Source organism: Anser brachyrhynchus, assembly GCF_964034855.1.
Source record: "Anser brachyrhynchus genome assembly, chromosome: W".
Classification (NCBI taxonomy): Eukaryota; Metazoa; Chordata; class Aves; order Anseriformes; family Anatidae; genus Anser; species Anser brachyrhynchus.
In genome coordinates this window covers 21,565,243-21,590,959 of record NC_137704.1, presented here as the reverse complement: position 1 = coordinate 21,590,959, position 25,717 = coordinate 21,565,243, and the positions used below count along the sequence as shown (strand labels likewise).

The window sequence follows — 25,717 nt, the reverse complement described above, 5'->3', positions numbered from 1 at the left end:
GTTTTGGGTAGAAGAAGGTCCATCAGTTGAGTCTCTGTTACTGGCCATCGTTTCTATTCTTAGTAGTCACCAACAAACACAATAATTTGGGTTTTCTAAGTGTGAATACTCCTTGGTGGATAAGACTGTTGTAGATTGACACATACTCAAATTCTTGCTTCAGGATTAGAAAATGGAGTCTGAAAAGTAACTTTTAAGGCAACTTCCTCTGTCACTGCTGTTTGGGACACTAACATCAAATTAAGGTACATTATACAATGTTGGTAGGCTAGAGTTTAAGGACTTTAAAAAGTAGTTCATGGATGAACAGTAAAATGCCCTTTTCGGTATGTATGAATTTATTGTAAGATCAAAATCCAAATGACTTCTTGAATATACATCTCCCTTACTTTGCTAATAATTTTCAAGTGAAGGAAGTTGAAGTTGAGCATGCAGTAATATGGGGAAATATTTACATGGTCTCAATATGATGGAGAACTACTCCATTTTCCTTCCTGAGCTCTGTGGTTCAAAGAATGAAAAAAGGCAGGGAAAAAAGCTTCAGCTCGATGGATGATGCAGAAAGTCTCAGCTGCCTTGGATAACGGATGGCTTAATTGTCCTGTGAATTCCTGCAAATGCCTGCTGATTTAAGCAAGTTTGGCAACTAGTCTTTTCAGATTCCCCAAGAAAAGAAGTGATTTTCTAATATCTTTCTATATTCAAAAAGGCACATTTCATAAACAAGGTCAAGTGATCTTGCGGCTTCGGTTTTGCTCATGAGTAACCTAATGTAATAATGATTTAATGAAAAAGGATTTCCTCCTTATTTCAGGTTGCTAGTAATGGAATCTATGGCTCCTTCAGGAGACATGTCCCGCCCGCATCACATTGCATCAGTTGTTCCAAACCGGTATCCCCGCTGGTTCACCCTAAGTCACATCGAATCCCAGCAGTGTGAGCTGGCATCAACCATGCTAACAGCAGCCAAAGGTACAGTGCTGTCAGTTTCGTATTCAGATAAATTTATGCTTTTAATATTACATGGAGTAGACAGATTTTAAAACTTGTGTTTAGGAATCCAAATTATAATCTGACAGGAGCTTGAAATGGGAACACACTGAACTGACAAACCTGTCACTTAATCTTCCATCAAAGTAGTTAAGCTACCTAGATGGTAGCCAGATAGGCTTGATTTGAGTCTGATGAAACAACTTTTTGTTCTGACACACGATGTAGACTGCAAGACTCAGGAGTGGACAAATCACTTCTAAAATTCACAAATCAAGATGACTTTTTGGCATGTACTGCACTAACACCATCAGACACTAGAGGAGTTTGTGCTGCCTTATATCTTTTGTTTATGTGATTTAATTACGGAAAGTTTATAAAAACAAAATGTGTACAACTGAAACATCATATTATGGCTGCAGCAATGGCCTGCTCAATTATAATGTCTCTCTGGATATTTTGGGAGCTTGTTCTGTTCTGTTGATTCTGTTTACATTTTGTAGGTGATGTTAGGAGGCTGGAAACAGTGTTACAATCCATCCAGAAAAATATCCACTCCTCATCACACATCTTCAAACTTGCCCAGGATGCATTTAAAATAGCAACACTCATGGAAAGCTTGCCAGACATCACTCTTCTGAAAGTTTCTCTGGAGTTGGGCCTTCAGGTATTTCCCTTGTTCATTATTACTACAGCAGAAGACAGGAATTTGACCCTGTGTTGGTGGGTACAGTTTTTTAAGTCACTGAGGGACATACCATCTTGGGCTCAGTTTTCAGATTCTGTTTACTGATGTAAAGCTCAGTTGACTGGTAAACACAGAGCAAGGGTCTTCTCAGCCCTTTTGTGCTATTTGGGTGGAAAGAGATGGAAGTGGGTGGCTGCAGGGCATTCTTGTGTTCAGGAGTGACAGAAGACCAATTCAATAGCTCCAGGAGTATATGTAGGGGTGTCCAGAGAGCAAATTATCCTGCTGGCCAGAAATGCGCTAGATTTTTTGCATGGCCTTGAGGGGCTTCTTACTATTCCTCCCATCTTTCCTTTTCCTTTTTACCCAAAGGAGATTTGGTGCTTGCTGAATTACTAGAGAAACCCAAAGTCAACCATAATATACTGTTTCTAAGGCAGACTATGCTAACAGCAGCATGCACTTCATCAAATCCTGCACTCCACATGCTTTGAGATGGTCATCTGCATCAGATGGTCTGAGGTGTATAAGAGCCTCAGATCACTTTTAAGGCTCTTAGGAGAGACTTTACAAGCTAAAAGGAGACAGCTAAGTTTTAGGTATCTGAAGTAATATTGCCTTACACTGATGAATCTTAGAGTTTATTTCAACAAAAATAAACCTCTTCATCCCTTTTCAGGGAGTTCTTCAAAAAAAACCATGCAAAGATCAGGAAACCATTTATTACTAGACTTTCAGAAGCTAAATTCTTTAATCAGAAAGCTGATATCTGTATGTTTTGTTAGCCTTTCTTATCCTTAAGGTTGCTGTGGAAATCTGCTTTTTTTTTTCACATCTTGGTATGTTTCTGCCTTAAATGCTTACTTGCGAGAGAAAGAACTTTGACCTGTGAGTTACCTCAAGCATTCATCAAGTATCATTCAGTGCTAGCAGTACACTTTGGATGTCACTGTATTCATGGATACCCCTGTGTGGTTGATGATGTCATCAGAATGTCTTCAGTGAGATCTAGTGAAAGAATTATCATGAACTTGTACTTTCTCCTAAATCCAGGGTTTGGAATAAACTGGTGTAGAAATTGTCTACTCTTCTGTCTCAAGATAATACCAACATTTCACAGCTCTTTCACCGGGATTTCTATGGCAGAAAAGCATCTTATATTGTTCTAGATTTGGGAGTAATATATGGACTCCTGGGTTCTTTCTCCCTATTTCTGATGGTAGTGAATGTTCTGTGACTCAGCAGAGGGAAGGCATTTAAACTAGCTGTGGAAAGAGGTCATCAACATGGCCAAATGGGCATGGACCATCTCAGGTGTATTCTATCCTTCAGAACCTTACTGGCACAGATGCTGTAAGATCTGCAGGTGCAGGAGGGCCTTCTTATTCCTCCATTTGCCTATTATATGTTATGCCAATGCAAGTAAGTATTACTGTATGAATGCAGACAGGTACTGCTGGCAGAACTTCTGAGCAAAACAGTGCAGGTGAACACAATGCATATTTGGTGTCGTTTCCATGAAAAGCTGTAAATAGATAAATAAACCTTCTTCCAATGTGTATGACAAAGAGGTTTTGCATTGCTGTGGGAGCTAATGGTTGGCCATTTCTTGTATCTCTTATGGGTAGCGAGATCTTCTATTCTTCTAGATTAAGAAACTCTTATAAAAATCCATCAGGACAAAGTCAGGTTTATTCCCAGTGGAGAGACCTTGGCTTTCAGATAAGCGACATCATTCACAGGGGTCTCATCATTTTCAGACTTATTGACCTGTTGAGAAGCTCTCTTCAATTGATAGCACAGATCTTGGATAGGTCTTGGACAGATCTGAAACTCTTTTTAAGAAGAAGTATCTCAAAAATGTATTGAGCAGAAGTGAAATATTTCTTTGGCTACATGGGTTATGCTATAAATTAACTTCAGCTCCTCTTTGATCAAGACATGGATACATGCTTTATTTGAAATCCTTGTGGTTTTTTTTTTGTTTGTTTGTTTGGTTTTTTAATCATCAGTAAAGGGCTCCTCTCTTAGTGTTCTCAGCCTGTCAGTTTAATCAAATAGAAAGGACCAGATTCTTCAAGTCAAGAAACTTTTCCAGGTCAAGGAACTAGATATGGTATTCTGTTTTTCTCTCAAGTTAGGACTGTCTACATTAGAGTTATTGTTATGTCCACTATGCTTGCTGAAGGCTCTTGTGACTGGTCCTTTTACAGATCACCACAGAGAGGAAAGTCATCAGCGAAGATCTTCAGAGAAGTCATCATTCATACCATTTTTTTAAGCTTCCCTCCCCCATCAGTAGCAGAACTTAGACCATAAACCTATACTTTCTCTTAGATTCACTCTAGTTGGGGGAAGCTGAAAATTCATCTTGGATATTGGAAGAATGTTAGCCTTCAATTTTGTGTACATCAGTAAAGGAAGTCACCTAGACTCCTTCACTTTGATGGAGAGAACAGGATAGGTGTTTGCATTCTGAAGAATTTTGACTTGGGGGATGCCTGTTTTTCATAGAATCATAGAATGGCTGGGGTTGGAAGGGACCTCAAAGATCATCTAGTTCCAACCCCCCTGCCATAGGCAGGGACGCCACCCACTAGATCAGGTTACCCAGGGCCTCATCCAACCTGGTCTTGAACACCCCCCAGGGATGGGGCATCCCGTTTTTCTTCCAGAAAGACTTCAAGCAAAGGCTTTTCCTATGCTCTGCGCTAGCCATGTTTTCATATTTAAAAATGTGTTGAGTTGCTCCTTACAGATCAGTTTGCTTTCTTTCAAAACACTGTTCTCTGGTCTAGCACTTAAATTATTGTTTAGTCAACCTGATACCACAACATTTGAGGCCAACAAAGGCAGCAAATTACTTATCCTGTAATAGCTAGTCACTAAGCTCCCAAGGTGGGAATACTTGGAGCCCAGTGTGAAATCACTAGTGGTTATTTATAACTACACTTCTTAAAGGTTGTCTGTTTATTCATGCTCAGTAGTTTTTCCATCTTCTTAATTATCCTATATACATCTTAGAACTGAAGGAGGTGGCAGGAGTAGCTGGTATGACAGAGAGCTACATGCCACTTTGAAGTCTCCTTAGTATTGGGAAGGCATATGAGTTGAAAACCCTCTTACAAGTGCTACTGACTCCAATCTGTTTTGTGAGTGCATTTTACGACTTTAATATGTATAGTTCATCACTGAGAGCTTTATGTTTGACCTATTATGCTTTTTATTTCACTGCTACAAGTAGTAATGCCATGGTATGATCACCAGTACTGTAAAGGGAAAACTACTTGCTTTCTTTACATAGATATCTGTGGAGTCTGTCCAATTACTGAAGGAAGCTTTCCATGCAATTTCTGTGCAGTTTTTCTTTTTTTCTGAATAAACATATTTGCCCACATTTTGATAAATGACATAGGCAATAACTGCGAGTGATATAAAATATGGGCACTAAAATCAAAGCTTTAAAAAATCCTTTTTCTGGGTTTCTGATGGTTTTATGATGGAGCTTCTTTGCAGGATCTCTGTTTAGATGGAGAAGTTATCACTATGGGCATTTAAATAATAGCTGGATATATCTGGAATTGTATATATATCACTGTAGAATAAACAGACAGTCAAATCACAGTATACTCTTAGCTCCTATCTGTATTGATGAAGTCAATGAAAAGAGATGCAGATGTACGGAAAAAATCGGATGGGTTAGTTTGCCTAACAAGAGTAGACGTTTTCACTTTAAAGGCTACCATTCACAGAGGGAGGAGGTACAATATAATTTAATTTGAATAATTAGTAATTGGTTAGGTTTTACTTTTTTTTTCTCAATAAAACAAAGTCTTTGTAAGAAGGACCTACAGCTGGAATATGATAGCTAAAGATAGCTGAGTGTGGTGGTTTTACCCTGCTAGGCAGCTGAACACCACAACCGCTCTCTCACTCCCCCTCCTTAGATGAGGAGGGGAAGAAGAAAAGGAAAGAACAACTCATGGTTTGAGATAAGGATGATTTAATTAAAGGAAAAAGAAATAATTATTAAGGAAAGTTTATTATTAATTAAACAATTTAACTAAAAAATTTAACTAAACAATTAACAATTTAACAAAAGGGAAAAAAAAAAAGAAAGGGGAAAAGGGAGGGGGAAAGGGAAAACTAAACAAAACAAGTAAAGGCTATATGGAAGTGCAGAGGAAAGAAATTACTCTCTACTTCCCACAAATGAGCGATGCTTGACCACGTCCTTGAAGAAGGGCCTCAACGCACATAGCCGGTGTTCGGGAGGAGGACAGACGTTTTCACAACGAGAGCCCACCCCCTTCCCTCTTCCTCCTTTTTCCACCTTTTATTGCTGAGTGTGACATCATATGGTATGGAATATCCCTTTTGTTGGTTTAGGTCAGCTGCCCTGGTGATGTTTCTTTTCTCACTTTTTGCCCACCCCCTAGGAGGGTTAGAGAGTCCTGATGCTGTGCCAGCACTGCTCAGCAGCAGACACAACACTGGTGTGATACCATTGCTGTTTTAGCTACGAGTGCAGAGCACAGCACTGTATGGGCTGCTGCAGGGAAAGTTAACATCCCAGCCAGACCCAGTACACTGAGCAGTATTTTTCAAATCTTTTTACGTATCAGCTGACAAGAGGTAGCAGAGAAGGGAGAGGGCAAGAGGCTGCCATTTTGAACCCCAGTGTATCTGAGTAACTTAAATCCCTAATTCTTGGTATATTGCCTTGATTTTGCATTAGGATTAATTTGTATTTTGTTTGTGTCATTTTAATAGGTGATGCGGATGACGCTGTCAACACTGAATTGGCGACGGCGGGAAATGGTGAGGTGGTTGGTAACATGTGCAACAGAAGTAGGTATGTTCTGAGTTGCTACTCAAGGGCTCCTGCCTTTTCATGAGTTAATCTTAGATGGCTTGATCTTGCTTATCAATACCCAAGCTCTGCAAATGTCTCCCACTTCCTGCTGATCTATAACAGTCTTTCATATAGAAGATGTTAATTGTAGTAATGTGCTTGAGCACATGATAGAATAGGCACAGGCCAAGTGAGACAATAGTTGAGTAATGCGGTGTGACTTCCTTCCCCTGCAAGGTAGAGGGGTGCATAACCTTATGGGAAATATCACAAATTTCCCCTTCTCCCCTACATGTTGTGTCTAGGTTTGAGGTTGCAGCAGAGAAAAGACTTGTGGTTATGGGCTGTTGCATTGTGTTACAACTTTGCTTGCTCTGAAAAGCCAGGTTTGGGTTGCAGGTGAGATAGCTATCTGGTCAGCTGTGGGGAAGAGGAAACAGAAAACCGGTGAATGAAATACTAAGAATGCCTCCCACCATGTAGGAGGCAAGATCTCGTAGAGAGGTTCTTATCTTTTTTTAAGCCCCTAGATAAATCCAAGCTTAGAGTGTAATACAGCTTTGTTATGTGCCTATGACATTATGCAGGACTCTCTGTGCTGAAAAGCAAACCAAATAGTAATATACCCATCATTTAACCACACAAGGTCGAAAAAAAAAAAACAAACACAAAGTGAAGAGATGAAAGACACAGACTCCTGATGGCTCTTGAACAGAAGGCCTTTATTGCCCTTTTTTTCTCCACTAGAAATACTTTCCCCATAACCCCATGCACTGTCCACAGTCACACATCACAATCCACACAGTCATGCAAAGAGGCCTCTTGCACTTCTCATTCATACCACAAGAAAATGTCACTTAAAATAATTTGTCCGTGGCTTCAGGAGGTCCTTGTCTACTCCCGCGGTGAGCGGCTGAGAGTGGAGACCCCTCCGGGGGAAAATGGTCGGGGTGCACCTAGGGGCGTCCGCTCCACAGTCGATCCCACAGCCGAGCAGAGCGGCTCCTGGCGCAAGGAAGGATGCTATTATAGTTTTGTATAATTACAGCAAAGAGATGCATTGTGATGAGGAGCGAGTGTGGCGTTGACCATTTGTTTCATGGTTTGGTTTTTGCCCATGTAATTGAACCTTACACGTGCTGTTGCTGTTACACATCCCAGAATATCTAATTCCTGTGGCTCTAGGGGCGCTTGCGGCAAGTAGACAGTCCAGTCTTTGTTATCTGCTGGGTTCCCCACCAGACATGTCATAAACGGGTCGTTAGCTTTAGCCCGGGACAGGCACATCGCTTATTGTCCTGTCATGTTGGCAAGGGTGACCCAGATGTTGCAGCGTGGTTGGATGGAGACCCAGGGCTGGCAATAACCGATGACAGCGGCGATTGTGAGGAGGAGGCCAACCATGGCCTTACCCCCCTTTCTGGTACCCACCTTGGTCCGTGACCTGTGGAGACACAAGCATACCCTTGACCCCAAGTTATTAGAGGCTGGGGTCCCTCCCAAAGACCTGTATTTAAATTTTTTACCATTACTAAGGCCTGCTCTGATTGTGGCACCCGTGACAGCGCGGAATTCATATTTTTGTAATGTTTTATTATGGGCGGTACCTCTTTGTGAGGAAAGGGTAATGATAGGTGATTCGTTATGTAAAGTGCCTTTCCCAGCCTGTTCTGTGGTGTTTCCTGTGTGTCTCCCCCTTTTTGTTTATTTAGCAGTTCTTTCAGGGTGTGATGTGTGTGCTGAACAATGGCTTGACCCGTGGGGGAATGAGGAATGCCTGTGATGTGTCTGATGCCCCAAGTTCGAAAAAAGGTTTGAAGGGAGTGACTAGTATAGGCGGGGCCATTGTCGGTTTTTATTTCCTTTGGGATGCCCAGTGCTGCAACACGGAAGTGAGCCTGGATATGGCGGCTAGTTTCACCTGCTGCGGCTGTCGCCCAAATAGCATGAGAGAAAGTGTCTACTGATACGTGAACATATTTCGAGCGACCAAATTCTGGAATATGCGTTGCGTCGGTCTGCCATAACTGTAAGGACCATAGATATCTAGGGTTTACCGTTAAAGGCGTGGTCAAAACATGTTGTTGACAGTCAGGACATGTTTGGACAATCAATTTGGCGTCAGTGATCGATATAGCGAATTGTTTCACCAAGACTTTGGTGGATTGATGGAAGAAAGCATGGGATAACCGTGCTTGCTCCAGCACCTTAGGCACCGGGGCAGTCAGGGTCATATTAGTTAGCTGGTCAGCGCGTGCGTTACCCTCTGTAAAAATACTGGACAACATGGTGTGGCTCCGCATGTGAATAATACAATATGGGTGCACTCACTGCTCCACCAAAAATAACAGCTCCTTAAATTTTAGAAACAAGTTTTCCTTTGGGATATGTCTCTAATGTGCCCTCTCGCTAATGTCCTGTAGCGACACCTACAGCATATTGTGAGTCAGATAGAATATTCAAAAGTACTGTTGGCCAGCGCTTAAAAGCCATTATAATAGCATGTAGTTCAACTATCTGTGGGGAACCTTGGATCTGCTCAATCTGATGTTGCCACTTTCCACCTTCTTCCCAAGTTACTACAGCTTTGCCTGTTTTTCCGGACCCATCTGTAAAGACCGTCCACCCATCCACTGGTTGCCATTGGCACAATGGCTGCTCTTCAATTTTTCTATTATTATAAAAGGAGAACATTTTATGAGGTGGCTGGTGGGTATCAACCTGTCCGTCGAATCCCGTCAACGCTATTTGGAGCTCTAAACTATTCTGCAAGCACTAGGTGAAGTAGTCTTTTACTACGGGAATTATAATCAGATTGGGTTCTTCTCCCACTAATTCAACTATTCTCTCACGTTCTTTCTTTATTAGGACAGCGAACTTTTCCACTCGCGTTGCAATAGTTTTTGAGGGTTGATGGGGTAAAAAGACCCATTCCAGGACCACTAAGGGGTCCTTACGGGAGGGGTCCCATTGCCCAATAATAGCCACTGGTTGTTGTTCTTGATTACAAATATATAATTGAAGGGGGAGGTTCTCACTACGGCGATGGCATTGCTGTGCCAAGATTCTTTCATTAACCATTTGCAATGCTTTATGAGCCTCCTCAGTCCATTGCTTTGGGGCATTAATATCAGTGTCTCCCTTTAATAACTCAAGAGAGGCGCCAATATTGAACTGTCTATCCCACATTGTAGTCTAATCCAGTTTATATTGCCTAGTAATTTCTGTACATCGTTCAGTGTCTTAACATCTGCATTAATGGATATCTGCTGTGGTTGAATGTTTTGCTGTAAAATATTCCACCCCAGATACTTCCAAGGTTCTTGGGTCTGCACCTTTTCAGGTGCAATGTGGAGTCCTGCTGTCTGTAACGCTTGTTTTAAGGCAGGCAGTGCCTCTTGGACTTCATCACTAGATGGTCCAGCTAGTAGGATATCATCCATGTAGTGGTATATGTAAATCTCTGGAAAGAACTGGCGTACTGGTTGGATAGCTTTTGCGACATAGGTTTGGCACATGGTTGGGGAGTTTTTCATGCCTTGTGGTAGTACGGTCCAATGATATTGATCCATAAGCTCCTTCCTACTGATCTTTGGTACCGAAAAGGCAAAACGAGGAGCGTCGTCAGGATGCAAAGGAATTGTGAAAAAACAGTCTTTCAAGTTCATAACAACAATGTCCCAATTACAGGGTATCATGGTAGGTGAGGGTAATCCTGGCTGCAAGGAGCCCATGTCCTCGATCACTGCGATGATTCGTCACAAATCATGCAGTAATCTCCATTTCCCGCTCTTCTTCTTGATGACAAACACTGGTGAATTCCATGGGCTGTTTGTCGGAACAATATGTCCTTGTTGGAGTTGTTCTTGAACCAACTCCTGCAGACTACTGCTCAGTAAAACAATCAGTTGAGCAATTCTAGTTCCCTTTGGTATTGACAATGGTGGAGACGGTGTCCAAGCCATAGCTTGGATTTGTCCATTATAGTCGGCATCAATTATCCCTGGAAAAACAAGCAATCCGGTCAAAGTTGTACTTGATCGTCCTAGCAGCAAAACACTACAGTCATTCCCAATTGGTCCTTTGATGTTCAATGGAATTTTATGAACGTGAGTACCCCACAACGTGACATCTATTACTGTGGAGGTATCCACTCCGGCACTCCCTCTGGTTCTTGCTGAGAGGGTGTCCACGGTGGTAACCGTGGCAGCGGGGCTGCAGCGCGGAACCCTGCTCCACTGTGGTACTCCATGGGCTGCAGGGGGACAGCCTGCTTCACCATGGTCCTCACCACAGGCCGCAGGGGACTTCTGCTCCGGTGCCTGGAGCACCTCTCCCCCTCCTTCTTCACTGACCTTGGCTCCTGCAAGGCTGTTCCTCACTCCTCTCACTCTCCCAGCTGCTGTGAAGCGCAGCATTTTTTTTTATTTTATTTTTTTTTTTCCTGTCTTAAATATTCTCTCACAGAGGCACAAACAGCATCGCTTATTGGCTCGGCTCTGGTCAGCAGCGGGGCCCTTACCTAACATGGGGCAGCTTCTAGATTCTTCTCACAGAAGCCACCCCTATGGCCCCCTGCTACCAAAAGCTTGTCACGTAAACCCACTACATTCCACCCCTTTCATCTGTGAAAAGCATATTTAAGAATAATCACAATATACTCTTACTTTACAGTCATCACAATCTTCACAAACTTACATCAAAAAGAAAAAGAATTCCCCACACCAAAATAAACATAACATCATCACAACACTGAAAAGGTGGACAATTTACATACACACCACCCCTCATCCCTTCACCACACTAATATGAAACATATTTTTCACAATTGCTGCTTTCTTAAACTCTTCACAACTATTGCATTCATAAAAACATCCAGTCCGTGTTTTGCCCATTACTTCTCTCAACTATCATCCTTATCTCAAATTCCTTGAGCCCCATGTTGGGCGAGTAAAAAACCATAAGAAGTTATCACGGATTTGGGGTAGGAGGTTTGAAGAAACCAATCTTCCGGCAGTATCGGACAATAAATGGCACAGAAACTATAGTAATGCTGATTTGTACTGAAGCAAACAATTTGTGAATAGCATATGCCAACACAAACGTGCTTGTACCAGCAGCCCTTTTAGACTGCAGCGATGATTCACTGAAACCAAGTTTGAAGAGAACTGCAGTCATATCCACACCACTTGACACAGCCGGGTAGAAGATTCCTAGAGATACTAATGAAATTCCAACATGGAATGAAACCCCTACAGCACCATATTCTTTGAGAACTTTTTTCAGCTGCTAGGATTTATTGAGTTTCTTTTTTTCACCGCTGAGATCTGTGGCTGCCTTTTCAGGGGATCCACCCACATCCTTGGCCGAGCTGCCGGCGGCGGCCCGCAGCGCCAGCAGAGGGGCCGGCGGGCTGAGGGGAGGCCGGCCCGGGGAGGGGGGTGGCGGGGGGGCAGCAGCGGCGGCGGGCAGCGGCGAGCGGGGGCCCGCGGGGTGGTGGGCAGGGCGCAGCAGCAGGCAGCGCCCGGTGCGTGCGGGCGGGCGCTCGAACCTGAGAAGCGCAGCAGCCGGCGGCGGGGCGGGCGGCTGCCCGGAGGTGACAGCGGGGGTGCAGGTGGCGCTGGACCCTGCGTTATCATTACGTTTGGAGCCCTCCCTTGTGGGAGGTTCCTCCTTTGACCAGGAGGCGGGGGTGCTTGTGTCGTCGCGGCCCCGCCCCGCGCTCCTCTTCCCGTTTCCCCGCCACGGCGGCAAAGGCTGCCCTTCCGCGTTGTATTTAGAGCGGCATTGGTTCGCCCAGTGGCGTCCTTTCCCACATCTGGGACACAAAGTGGGCGGGACTGGGGGCGAGCCGCCCCCCCGCCCCCGCCAGGGGCATGCGGAGACTAGGTGGCTCGGGTCTCCACACCGATAGCATTTTTTCTGACCCTTGGGGTCCTGACTGATGGTTAGTGCTGCTGCAAAAGCGGACGCCAGCGATTCGGTATGATGTTCGATAGAACCCACTCAGTTACACGCCGCTATCATCTGAACTAGTGTTGCATTCACAGGCAGAGCCTGCAGCACCTTTTTACAGTCGGTATTTGCGTTTTCTACCTAGCTAGCTTTTGTAGCAAGGCGTCTTTTGCTTCCCGATTGTCAATCTGCTTATCTAGTGCATCGCACTAGACCTATAAGCCGACCTATAAACTGCATGTATGGCTCAGACACCCCTTGCTGGACCGTTGTAAAGGGCTGCGTGGGCTTCCCGGTCTCTGGAATTCTTAACATTGCCTGAAGGGCTAGGGTCGCAGTCAGCCGGAGGATGCCTGGATCTAGACGCGCCTGAAGGTGTGGATCCACTATCGGGTCTGTACCCATCAATTGAGGTATACCGGCCATGAAAAGCGGATCTCCAGGCTACCTTTCTAAATTTTGGAGCACTGCATGTTCGCACAAATCTCCATTTCTGTTCCCATAATAACTTTTGTGTCGGAGTTAATATCATCGCCGCCACTTGTCGTATGCCAAAGGGGGTTAAAAGCTGTCCCGTCATGACATTCTCCAGCAGGGACTGCGTATACGGGGCCGATAACCCATAAGTGGTCACTGCCTTACGCGGTTCCTTAATAAGGTCCCACCAGAAGGGGTTCCAGTCATTTTGCCCGCTATCCCGAACTTGGACTGGAAAAACGAGCCCTGCGCCTCCCCCTCCCCCCCCCCCCCCCTTTACTGCTTCTCTCTGAAGTTGTTTCCAACGATCTGGGGGGGTCAAAAGGATCCCCCGTGGGCGGCTCTGCTGGCCTTGTGGGTGGCAGCAGCGGCGACGCTGACGGCCTCTAAGACATTGTCTCCGCCTCTGTTCCCAAGTCTATCGGGTTTACTTCCTCCAGAGGTACGCAGTCACAGCTTTTTATTTCACCCGCCTGCGTAGCCTGAGCGGCCACTGTCTCTACCCTTTTTTCCACTTGCCATGATCTCAGTGTCTCAGTCACTAAGCGCCAGGTCGTTATCACCTCAGCAGCTGTTGTATTTCCCTGGGAGGCAGCATCCCATTTAGTTGTCCCCGCGTTCTCCCAAGTTTTTACATCAAACGCTGCCAAAGCTGTTGCCGGGGCCCTGTTCTTTCGTAAGAACTTTAGCAATCATTTCACTTTATGTGGGTCATATTTTACTCTTTTTACCAGGAGTTGAGTCAGTATCTTAGCTATCGCCTCCTCATTGGTCGATAGATTAGCTCCCATAGTTAATGCCCCAGCCGCTCTCCTGCTTCTTGAGGTGATGTCCCAGGATTAAAGCCGTGGTCCTGCCGTCAGCTTGAGTCGTTCGGCTGGGGTCCCTTCAGACGCTTCTCTCAGCGTTGCTCTCTTCCGATCACGTCGGGATCACCATTTGAAGGGATGAAAGACAAGGACTCCTGATGGCTCTTGAACAGAAGGCCTTTATTGTCCTTTTTTCTCCACTACATATACTTTCCCCGTAACCCCATGCGCTGTCCACATGCCCGATTCTGTCATACAATTGGTTAGAGACCCTCAGACACGCATCTCAAGCCAGCCAGCAATTGGTCACTGCCCAAAGCTCATCTTTAGCACTGCAGCCAAGTTAATTTATCTTGACCTTGCTCAAGTTTTTGTTTCTACCGCTTATTTCCTCATTATCTCTAATTCAGGGGCATATGAAACATCGCTAAGCCACCTGCGAATTCCTTTCCCACAACAACGAACAAAGATGGAAGCAGAACCACCCTCATATTTAGAGGACAGCAGTGGGAGAATAGTGCACTCATCAGGACATTCTGTTCATTTCTCTGCTTTGCCATAGATTTCCTGTGTGTCTTGATGAGGCATTCCTTAGCTTCTGTATTCCAGTTTACCATCTGCAAGTTGAGGATACAGAATCTAAAAGTGAAGATGAGGGCATTAAAAGCTGTGTGGCTATAAAAAAGTAATAATAAAAATCAGTACCTGTGATAGTGGGGACAATATAAATATTATGATAAGGGAGCAGTTTTAATTGTCACTGGAGGTATTTCTGGAAAGCATGCTTCCCTACTGTATTTACTCCTTTTTCATACATTTGAGTCGGATTGTGTCTCATAGATGCTTCCTGAGTTTCAGAACTTCATAAGATTACCGCTGCTTATTCTATGGATTAGTTTCTTTGCTTTATGCTTAACTGGCAAATTAATGTTGTCAGTAGCTTGGGAAAATACAACTTGCCTTTGTATGCCCTCAGCCAGAGAACAATTTGTGTCTGCAAATTTTCATGCAATGCTTTTGTTTTATTGCTATTATATCTTTGCTAAGATAATTATTACTGAGAATATCTTACAGATATTAGTGCCTGGGTATTATTTTGTGCAGTTGCATATTGGCAAATAAAATGCTGTTTTTAATACTGCTTTAAACTAGTTTAACATATTCTAATAGAAGTATCTCATAAAGAACCTATAATGTCATGCAAAGTACTTTTGAGACTTAATCAAGCTGGTAAAGCAGGGAATCTGTTTATTTAAATGAAGCTCTGGTGTTCTCTGGCTATGCTGAATTTTTGCATGAGTGAAGGGATGTGCAGGAAGCATCAGAGTCCTACAGAGAAAATTAGGACCTCTGGGTGTGGTTTAGGTGGGCTCACAGATGTGTGTTAACTGACTCTAGCAATACTAAGGCACTCTAGTTGGCTATAAGGTTAAATTTATGGAACCTATCAGTCACTGTTTCCCCCTTCCTCTCCCCACCAAACACAAACACACACACACATACCAGGAATAAAGTGATACTAAGGAAAATATTTATTTCAGATAATAGACAGTAGTGTATATTGCTCAGAGTATTTCCTTACTAAGGAGCTTGATGTTCAGGTGCATATGAATTTGATAAAAGATGTATCTGAAAACCGTAGGGGAGGGGGTAGGTAGGATTTATTTTTTTTAAGGCATGCTTAGTATTAAATGCCATGATGTTCTATTAAGTGAGCTATTTAGCATACTTTCATGTTCTTTTGTGCATGCGCTGTTCCTTGAGATGCTGTTGCGTTAAGGGGTGTAGCCAATTAACCGTTATGGGTCCGGTCGGACTCAGGGTATTGAACTATCACGGTCACAGATTCACCAATAACGTAGCACGCCCTCACTCTAGTCGCGTTCAATGAGAACTATCACGGCTAGGAACAATGCAATTAAGTGCAATTTATTACAGCAACAGGTACGCAGGTTCTTTGGATTGCTGGCAATAAATTCACTGTCTGCAAAAGCAAGCAAGCATGCATGAAACACACAGGTACACACCTGGTATAACCAAGCGTTCAAAACTTACCCCACGGCGTCCCAATGGGGGGGGGGGGGGGGGGGGAAGAGAAGCTCAGCCCATCGACTGACCCTAGAAGTCAGAAGGTATCCTTCGTGATGGTATCTTCCCTAACATCCCCTCTCTCTTAAGCCAATTAATATTATTTTCCATCTTGAGCTTGAGTGACTCTAGTCATGCATATCTTGGTTATAATTGGTAAAAAGTTTTCTCGCTTTTGTTTAAAGGTATAGGCTCCGAGAAATTCACAGCGCGTGCTCAGTGAGGGCTGGTCGCACCTTGGAGGCGGGTAGCTTTTGGGATGGAGGTGTGTTTTGGTATTATAATGATATTATAATGAGCAAAAGTTCACTAGAGTAGAGCATTTTGTCAAAAACATGACAGGTCGTTGGCTCAGGGTAGCAAATGTGCAGCTTATCGCTCTCGGTGTGCACAAGAACAATCGAGTCCCCACCTGGTCACAGAGCCTAGCCGTGATGTCTCCACTCTGCTCTACACTCCGTACTGTTCCTTAGAGTCAGCACACCAGGTTCCCCTAGTGCGATAGCATCTAAGGTTGGAGGCCTAGGGAACGCTTAGGTAATGCAGCTACACTCCACCCTGAAAGCTTCTTCAATGCTGTACGTTTTCTTTAAAATGTGAATATTAGTTTAATTTGCCTAGTCACTTTAGGCAATTACTCCACAGATGTACACTGAGAAAATAATTTAAAATTACCTTTTAAAAACATTCAACATGAGGGCTGCTTTTAAGTGATGTAATGAGACCAAATGAGCCAGAACTTGTTATCCAAATTGTTTTAAATAACAAGTAAAACAGCTCATTTTTTATACCAAGAGAGTGAAGCTTATCTTTTATGTTTTTTTGTTGTTCTCTGCATTTCAGTGATTGTTACAGAGTTTGCACAGTAGCCTTTGTTTTAATGTCCATTTCCAGCCTGTTATTTGGGTTGGCCTTTCTTGCTGAGGCACATCCCCTTGTATGTGCTGGTAACTTCGTAGACTTTGCTAAAAACGTTATCTCTTGCTGAACATCTGTATCTGTTAGGCTTTATCAGTTATCACTAATCCTTTTTTTCTTTCCAAGGTGTTTATGCACTGGATAGCATCATGCAAAGCTGGTTTACACTTTTCACTCCAACAGAAGCCACTAGTATTGTTGCTACAACAGTGATGTCCAACAGTACCATTGTCCGTCTGCATCTGGACTGCAATCAGCAGGAGAAGCTGGCTGGCAGTGCTAGGACGCTTGCTCTACAGTGTGCCATGAAGGATCCTCAAAACTGTGCCCTCTCTGCACTGACGTTATGTGAAAAGGATCACATAGCTTTTGAGACTGCTTACCAAATCATTCTAGATGCTGCTACAACTGGCATGAGCTACTCACAACTTTTTACTATAGCACGATACATGGAACACCGTGGTTACCCCATGCGGGCCTACAAGCTGGCCACTTTGGCCATGACGCATCTCAACCTGAGTTACAATCAGGATACACACCCTGCTATTAATGATGTTCTGTGGGCATGTGCGCTCAGCCACTCCCTTGGGAAAAATGAGCTAGCAGCTATAATACCTCTGGTGGTCAAAAGTGTCAAATGTGCAACAGTACTGTCAGACATTTTGCGTAGGTGTACTTTGACCACTCCTGGCATAGTGGGACTTCACGGAAGGAGGAACTCTGGTAAGCTCATGTCACTGGACAAAGCCCCTTTAAGGCAACTCTTGGATGCCACGATCGGAGCCTACATTAATACGACTCATTCACGTCTCACTCACATCAGCCCTCGACACTATAGTGAGTTTATAGAGTTCCTTAGCAAGGCCCGAGAGACCTTCTTAATGGCTCATGATGGGCATATCCAGTTTACACAGTTTATTGACAACCTAAAACAAATCTACAAAGGCAAAAAGAAACTGATGATGTTGGTTCGTGAACGCTTTGGTTGATGAAAATGTGTGAATGTGGGTGGGGGGTTGGGGGGAGGGAAAGGGTGGTTTGTTTCTACTTGAGCCTGCCTTTGTATCCTTTTTAACTTAAAGAAACAGAGCCACACCGGTATTATATGTGTATAGTTATATTGAGTTTGCAAACTAAACTGTCATGTTGTGAAAGTTTGTGTGTTTATTTTTTTTTCTCATTTTTTCTGTTATGTGTGAGAGAGAGAGGTTAAAAAAGGTTTGGTTTACACTGAGTATATGTTGTCAAGTGGCAAAAGCCCACATCGCTCTCCTGTTCTTTCTGTATACGTTCACAGCCTCAAAAACAAGCATATATTGCAATGGCTTTAACAAACAAACAAAACACCTCCATCCTGTGATAAGTACCTCGAATGGATCCAGCTTTACTCCTTTGTAACTCATCCTTACATTTCAGCATATTTAAACAAAGCAACAAATGAAATACTAATAGTTATAAGGCTGACCACGTGGCTTTGCAGTGCTGTTCATCCAGAAGCATGGCACACAATGCTTGTGCATGTGGAAACTTAGCAACTGTCAACATACATTCTCAGGGATTTATCAAAAAAATAATAAAAAAAGAATGAGAGCATTTATTGTACTGTATATATATTATAGTATATGTCTGAATACTGAAAAATATAACATTAATTTATATAAAAAAATCTATGTAATGCAAAATACTTGAAGCTGCAGTAGCTTGGTTTTAAAAAAGAAAACCTATGAGAAGGATTAAAGCGCACCTTGCTTCAGGGTTGGCTCAGGAGGTGAACTATATTCTGGGCGTCTATGCAGAGCCACCTTTTGGATAGCATGGTTGGACTGATACCTATTGGGGGAAGGTGTTTTTTTTATATATATATATTTATACAACTTGTGTATACATATATATATACACACATGCTTGTAACAAGCACTGTAGTAAAGAGGGACAACAAAAAATACGCAGCGAGAGCAGCAAGCCTTAGCATTAAGAATACAGTATGCCAGAATTGGGGTTTGTGCCTCCTAGCCTAGAAAGCTTAAAGAAATATCCTTTTGACACAAAACACATAATGTTTTCCAAAATGATTGACATTACATGTTATGCCTTTGCAGTGAGCTAACCTTTGTGCATAAATAACATATATATATTATATATATACCTTCTGCATAGGTATTTTGACTTTGTGCAGGACAGAAAGTTGTGTAGGTATGACTGTTCTACTTTTCAGTTTGTTTTTTAAATATATTTTATTTTCTCTAGAATTACTCAAACAAAAGCAGCCTTCTATCTTGCCTTGTCTTAATGCTTTAAAATAACCAAACTGAAGATCTAATTACCAAACTGTTCATTATATTATTAAGTACCAACTTTGGTTACAGTACAGTGTCTTTATTTTAGCTGATGGTTCTATATCCTTGTGCTTTTTAAAGCAGTTTTTATGTTTTGGTGCAAAAGTTGTCCAGTGTCTCTTGTTCCCTTCATTAGCGAACATGATAGAGGTATGTTTGGTAGGTATTTTTGTTTAGAAAAACTATTTCATGCTCTCCATTTTATTTATTATAATAGGTAAAAAGGTTGTACTTCATCATCCATGTAAACATACTCATGAAGTTGAAAGGAATTAAGATTTGATACACTGATATCAATTTATTTATGTAACTAAATCACTGTTTTATAAACTTGTTAATGATCAACAGGTTTTTTTGGTTTGATTAAAATTAGTTTTTTGAAAGTTGATTCTGCCTCCTTTATGTTGTTTGTTACTGGAGTTGAATTGTGAATGGATGGTTCGTAGATCCTAAATGCCCAGCTTACAACTTTGGTCCATTATAGTGGTAAGCAATATGATCACCAAGAACAGGAAAGAAATGTTTTGTTCCTCAAAAATCTGCTGATTAGTGGCAGTGCTCAGAAGTGCACCAACTTCTGTGCAAAAGATGGACGTAGACTTGGTGCATCGTAGGAGGCACAAAATGCTGCCTGCAGTTGAAAGATGTGTGGTCTATAGACTTGGCATATTGCCCTGGTGGGATGGTAGAGTGCCATGTTCACACTTCATGGATTATTTAGGTGGGCATGAGAGTTGAGATGTACTGAAAATAAAAACAAGGACAGTTCTTGCTGTTCGATTGGCTTTTCGTGTTGTGTATATGTTGTGTATTCTGAACTGCGCAGCTTGCTCCACACAGCATGGAGACTTTGCTCACAGCTGAGAGCTAATATACCTGTTTTTTGGGAGTCCTTGCTCTGTAGGATTTGTGTAAGTTTTCTAGCCCTCAGTGAATAATAGGATATGGCATGGTTGAAAATTGAAGAGGGGAGTTTTTTACTTTGCCAAGATCTTTATTATCTTAGGCATATTATATGATGTCATATTTGACTATATGATCTGAAGACTTTCATTTTCTTTTTTAGTATCTTCAGCTAAAAAGAGAATTAGCATGAAGCAAGCAATTATCAAAGATGCCAGTGTACCCATGAATTCTGACAGTGAGACTTGTGTCACCGGAAGATTAAGGAGGAAAAGGTCTGAATCTTTGTACAAAATCTCATGTAAATATGAGTCTTTACCAAGTCTTCCTAACAGCTGAGTTGTCCTGACCTGTAGTACTAGTGTTCTCTAGCTTCTGCAACTTCTATCCCTTCCAAGTACTGAATTCTCATTACGTTTTGAAGTTTCTCATGAATTTTCTGTTACAGACAATAAGAAGCAATGGGATACCCCATTCTGTAGTAGTGTCGGCATGGTTTTCTTTTGCCTCTTAAAAATAATTCAGTATTATGGATATTGTGGACTATGGAGATTGCAAAACAGAAGCCTGTTTGAAGAGAATGCTTTAGAATTAAATGCAGTCACGATGGTTGGAACCTGCTTTTGATGAGCAGAATGGCTTATTCTTCCTTCAGAATGGATGGAAGTTTATTTCATGTCCTTTCATGACTGACTGATATCTCTTGTGCATCCTTAGTGGTGCTGCACAGTACAGTTCACACTATGTTAAAAACCTTCATGGACCAACAGAGTTGGCCAATATCTCTAGTTTAGATATGTACTACTCTTGTTTTGTGGAGGTAGGGAGAGTCCAGGGAAAAGATTCCAGGAAAAAAAAATAAAATCTCAAGGCTCTTTTGGTGAAAACTGATCAAATATTTCTAATGTAATTTCTAAAATTACATATTTGAATTAATTTTGGAGTATAAGGAAACCTAATCAAAATACATCTCAAATTGCTTATCTTCTCTTCAGAGCTATATCTTTGAGGTATGCAACTGAACACCATTGTTATCATTGTTTCAAAATGCTACAATGTTTTTCAACACTCCCTTAAATGAGAACTTTTTTTTTTTTTTTTTTAATTCGGAGTCTCTGTTTAGTACTGAAGGAAACTGAACATAATTCCCCCATATCACAGACTAACATTGAATCTTCATTCTTTTGGTGAGTTGAGTGAACTCCTGAAAGATGTGATATTCATTCTGTATTATGAGATTATGTCTTGTGGCCCAAGAAACTGACTTTTGCCCCTAAGTTCATTTTCAAAATTTCCTTTGCAGTCTATTGGTTCTGCCAGAACATAATTCAGCAGAGATTTTTATTATCTAAATTACATTACTTTCATTTACCTTTTTAGTGTTTCAACACTTCATTTCCACATCATTTTCCCTTTAGAGAAAAACTGCACAGCTTTTCAGCGTGAAAGAGAAAAGGCACCTATGGGAGACTCAGACTTCAGATACTAAGGTGCAACTGAAATCCAAGACAGCTTAGCTTCCCTCTCAGTACTTCATGTCTTATTCTCAAAATCTTTTGGTTTTAATGCCATGACAGTAAAGCTAAACTTGGATTTGCATGTACATGACAAGGAGTTTATTAGATTTTTTTTAAGAGAAACTGTAGGTAATGTTCTGAAGCTAGAGCTGTGACTACAAGACAGGGTCTGTAGATCACCATGGTTGTCTAGTAGAATTGATGGAGCTCTTTAAAAATTATGAATTTGCTAATATATGCAATCAGTACTTTGGATGACCAATCAACAGTTTTTGCCGTACAGATGAAATCCTGGAGGCCTTTTTTTTTCTCTCTTTTTTTTGGAATATCAAAAAGCAAAATTGGCTTCCTAGTATTTTTAAGTATAGAAGATACTCTGAGTGCTTTGTATTAGTAAATTTCTATTCGACAAAAAAAACGTATTCCATCATTTTCTTTGTATATCCCTACTAAGTTTCACGTTGCAAGCTTTCAAAAATTTCTGTGAAAGTCACTTTTCAATAATGCTTTAGTGTTCTGCCAGTTTAGTTTGAGCTGCAATTTTCAAAGCCTTGATTTCGTGTCCCGGGAATCAAAGGCAAATCACTGTTCATAGAAGGATTCTGGAAAGTTTAAAAATGGATGGAGGTGATTAAGGACAGAGCTAAATATTCCTCTGGTGAAGTTGCTTGAATTACATAAAGGCTTATCTTGGCACACACTTCAGTGAAGCCTGTTAGTTATGAGAACAAAAGTGGTGATAGAAGTAGTGCTAAATTCTTCCCAGTCAGTGGGCAGGAAAAATAATTTGGGGTTTGTGGCCTCCAATTCCAAATGACCTGAATCTCATTAAACAGCACATTGGCTAACTGTAATGCTTTCTTTATCTCCTAACTTTTCCTTCACACAGGAAAATATGTCAGGCAAACTGCAACTCATCTCTTAGACACGTTACCAATGGAAGAACTGAAGTTCTCTCTCTCTTCTGAAAACAAGGGGTCTGGGACAAACATCGTCCTTGCTCAGGCCAATTTGCCTATATGTTAAGGAACCTTTAGCAGCACAACCAAAGCAATTCAGGAGGATAAGGTTGCAAAAGGTAAATTGCATGAAAGGCTTTCCCAGCAAGATCCTATTTGTATACTGCTATAGAGCAGTTGTTCACGTAAATGAGTAGAAACTGGTTTCTAAGGAAAAAGTTATTTTTTTCTGCATCTAATTAACATTTTAAACATGTTTAATATATTGTCATGATAACTAAAAATATCCAAAAATAACCACCAAAGTGGAAGATGTGATTGTCCTCATTGCTGAAAGGAACAAATGTACCTAAAGAAAAATTTCTTCACAATCACCTGCCAAGGCAATTTGCCCTGGGGGCAGGTGCATTCTGCAGCATGCAGGGGGATTCCTGCATCAAGGCAACCCCAGGGAGTAGAGGGAGCTGCCAGCACCTGTCAGCCCTCACAAAAGCAGATGATGAGGCTTCAGCGGGGCGAGCAGCAGCAGCCACCCTCACATACAAAAGCTGCCCCTAGGGAGCTTGAGTGACTAGGGTGTGGTGTGGTAATTTCAGTAGGAAGCTGTGCATGGAGGGCAGAAGGTGGGTTGCTTTCTATTCTGGGAGCAATGGAGGAAGGCACTTTCTACTGAAATAGAAATGGTGTCCATGCGCCAGCTGGGCTGAGCCTGAAACCCAGACAAAGGGGCCACAACATCCCCATACAGATGACTACACCCAAACAGACCTCTGGAGGACCAAAAAAGCTGCCCAAACCCTCAGTTCCAGGGAACTCCAGAATGCGGAAGTCCCCCTATGTCCTGAAGGCAGAGGTGGGTGTCATGGATGTAGGTGTGCCCAGCTGGATGAACTTTTCAAACAGGTGGCTCTGTTATGAGAGGAGCTCACCAGGCAATGTAGCATCCAGGAATCCGAGCGGGAGACTGATAAATGGTATTATGCACTGACATGGTCCAAGCAACAGACCTACCTTAAGTCCTGGCAAGGGGAACATAAACTAGCTTCTAGCCCTCAAGCAACAAACTTGAATGACTCACAAGATCAGGGAGACTGGACCCTCGTCTCTGCTCGGAGCAGGAGGAGGAGTCTCCCCCTTGCCCCTGAAGTGCCCCTGCACAACAGATACAATGCTCTAGGGTTGGAGAGAGGAGACTGTGAGTAATGGTGAAGATGTCGGAAAGGGCAACCACACAAAGTTGTCTCAGTCTGCCACCTGCATCAGAGCCAGTGCCACAAAAAAGGCATGAAGGGTGTTAGTCATGGGGGACTCCTCGCTGAGAGGCACTGAGGTCCCCATTTACTGTCCAGATAATCTCTCCAGAGAGGTTTGCTGCCTGCCTGGGGCCCATATTTGTGATGTTATGAAGAGGCTACCAAGCCTGGTGGGGCCAGAAGACTACTACTCCTTCCTACTCTTTCATGTATGAGGCTGCAACAAAGAGACTCAAAAATATCAAAAGGGACTTTATGTCCCTTGAAAAGATGTTAAAGGGATCAGGAGCACAAGTAGTGTTCTCCTCTGTTCTCCCAGTTGGAGACTGGGACCCAATAAAAAGGAGACTAATGGACCAAGTGAACGATAGGCTACAAGGCTGGTGCCATGCTCAAGGTTTTGGGTTCTACACTCTTGGTCGCACTTTTGAGAGACCAGGCATGCTGACGCCAGATGGGGTGCATGTGACCAGGTAGGGCAGGAGTGTTCTGGGCAGTAAACTGGCTGGGCTTATCAGGAGGGCTTTAAACTGAATGCGGTGGGGGAAAGGGATGTACCTCTGAGTGATGGAAGTGAATCTGAGAACACTGTCACTTTAGGAAGCAAGAGGGAAATAGTTGTGAACTGTCCCAATGCAAACAGAAAGGGATCTGGAAATGTGATGTGACCGATTGCCCAGCTGAAATTCCTCAACACCAATGCACACAGCATGGGAAACAAGCAGCAGAAGTTGGAAACCGTGGCACAATTAGACAAATATGACTTGATTGTTATCACAGAAACGTGGTGGGACGGATTACACAACTGGAACACTGGAATAGAGGGCTACAAGCTCTTCAGAAGAGATAGGCAGGGAAGGAGGGGCGTGGGTGTTGCCCTCTGTGTTAGGAGAGGGATTGATTGCAAAGAGATGCCTCTGAGAAACAGCCACAAATGAGTTGAGAGCTTGTGGGTAACAGTTAAGGACCATACCAATAAAGGACACCTTATGTTTGGGATCTACTACAGGCCGACTGATCAAGGGGAGCCTGTTGATGAGACCTTCATGCTTCAACTACAAGAAGCATCATGCTTGCATGCTCTCATCCCGATGGGGGACTTCAGCCACCCGGATGTCTGCTGGAAAAGCTACGCAGCAAGCTGTAAGCAATCCAGGAGACACCTAGAGTGCATTGAGGATAATTCCTGGTCCAGGTATTAGACAAACCAACCAGAGGAGAAGCATTACTGGACCTGGTGCTCATCAACACAGAAGTGCTCATTAAAGAGGTCAAGATTAGAGGCAGTCTGGGCTGCAGTGGCCACGCTCTGGTTGAGTTTGTGATCTCGAGGAATATGGGCCTGAAAAGGTTCAAAGTCAGGACCCTGAACTTCCAAAGAGCAAAATTCAAGCTGTTTAAAGACCTAGTAGACAAGATCCCCTGGAACACTCTCCTTAGGAACAAAGGAGCTGAACAGAGCTGGCAGCTCTTTAAGGATGTTTTCCTTAGAGCACAAGAACTCTCCATCCTCCTGTGTAAGAAAGCAAGCAGGGAGGGCAGGAAACCCCTGACACAGGTGACACAATGTCTCTAATCATTTGAAATGAATTTGAAAGCCATTGAAAACTATCTAGCATTGTTTCAATGAAAGAAGCCATTTCATGTATGTTTGCCAGTTGGTGATTCAGTCAGAAACTCAGTTAGGACATGAGGAGTACAGGACAAAGCATTTATATAAAAACATATTCTGACATTAACTTAGCAGTCAAGCAAAAAATTAAAACAGTTCTTGCAACAGTCTTAACATTCTGCTTTCCCACTCAGTCAAGTGGTAGCTACATACAACATGCATTAATCTGCATTAACAGCATAGAAATCAGCTTAATATTGGTTAAGTTTTTTTTTTTATATGTATACCTACAGGACTATAACTATAAAAACACAATTGATATGATTAGGATCTTCAGTCACTGCAGTTTTTCTTCCA

General features: G+C 42.6%; 2 protein-coding genes across 6 annotated transcripts in view; one reads left to right on the top strand and one right to left on the bottom strand.

The window, feature by feature from the left end:
* The window catches only part of LOC308184776 (uncharacterized protein), a 120,247-nt gene extending 103,347 nt beyond the window's left edge, over positions 1 to 16,900 (bottom strand). The window contains exon 1 of the mRNA XM_080572313.1: positions 7,623 to 16,900. The gene's annotated coding sequence lies outside the window, so the exon portion shown is untranslated. The remainder of the gene's footprint in view (positions 1 to 7,622) is intronic.
* LOC308184716 (zinc finger SWIM domain-containing protein 6) overlaps positions 1 to 19,505 on the top strand; it is a 228,049-nt gene extending 208,544 nt beyond the window's left edge. For all 5 annotated transcript variants that reach the window (XM_080572079.1, XM_080572077.1, XM_080572076.1 and 2 more), the window contains 4 exons: positions 815 to 972; positions 1,494 to 1,657; positions 6,452 to 6,533; positions 16,907 to 19,505. In XM_080572079.1, coding sequence (XP_080428205.1) covers positions 815 to 972; positions 1,494 to 1,657; positions 6,452 to 6,533; positions 16,907 to 17,769 — 1,267 coding nt within the window. In that variant the 3' untranslated portion in view covers positions 17,770 to 19,505. The remainder of the gene's footprint in view (positions 1 to 814; positions 973 to 1,493; positions 1,658 to 6,451; positions 6,534 to 16,906) is intronic.
* Positions 19,506 to 25,717: the final 6,212 nt, after the last annotated feature.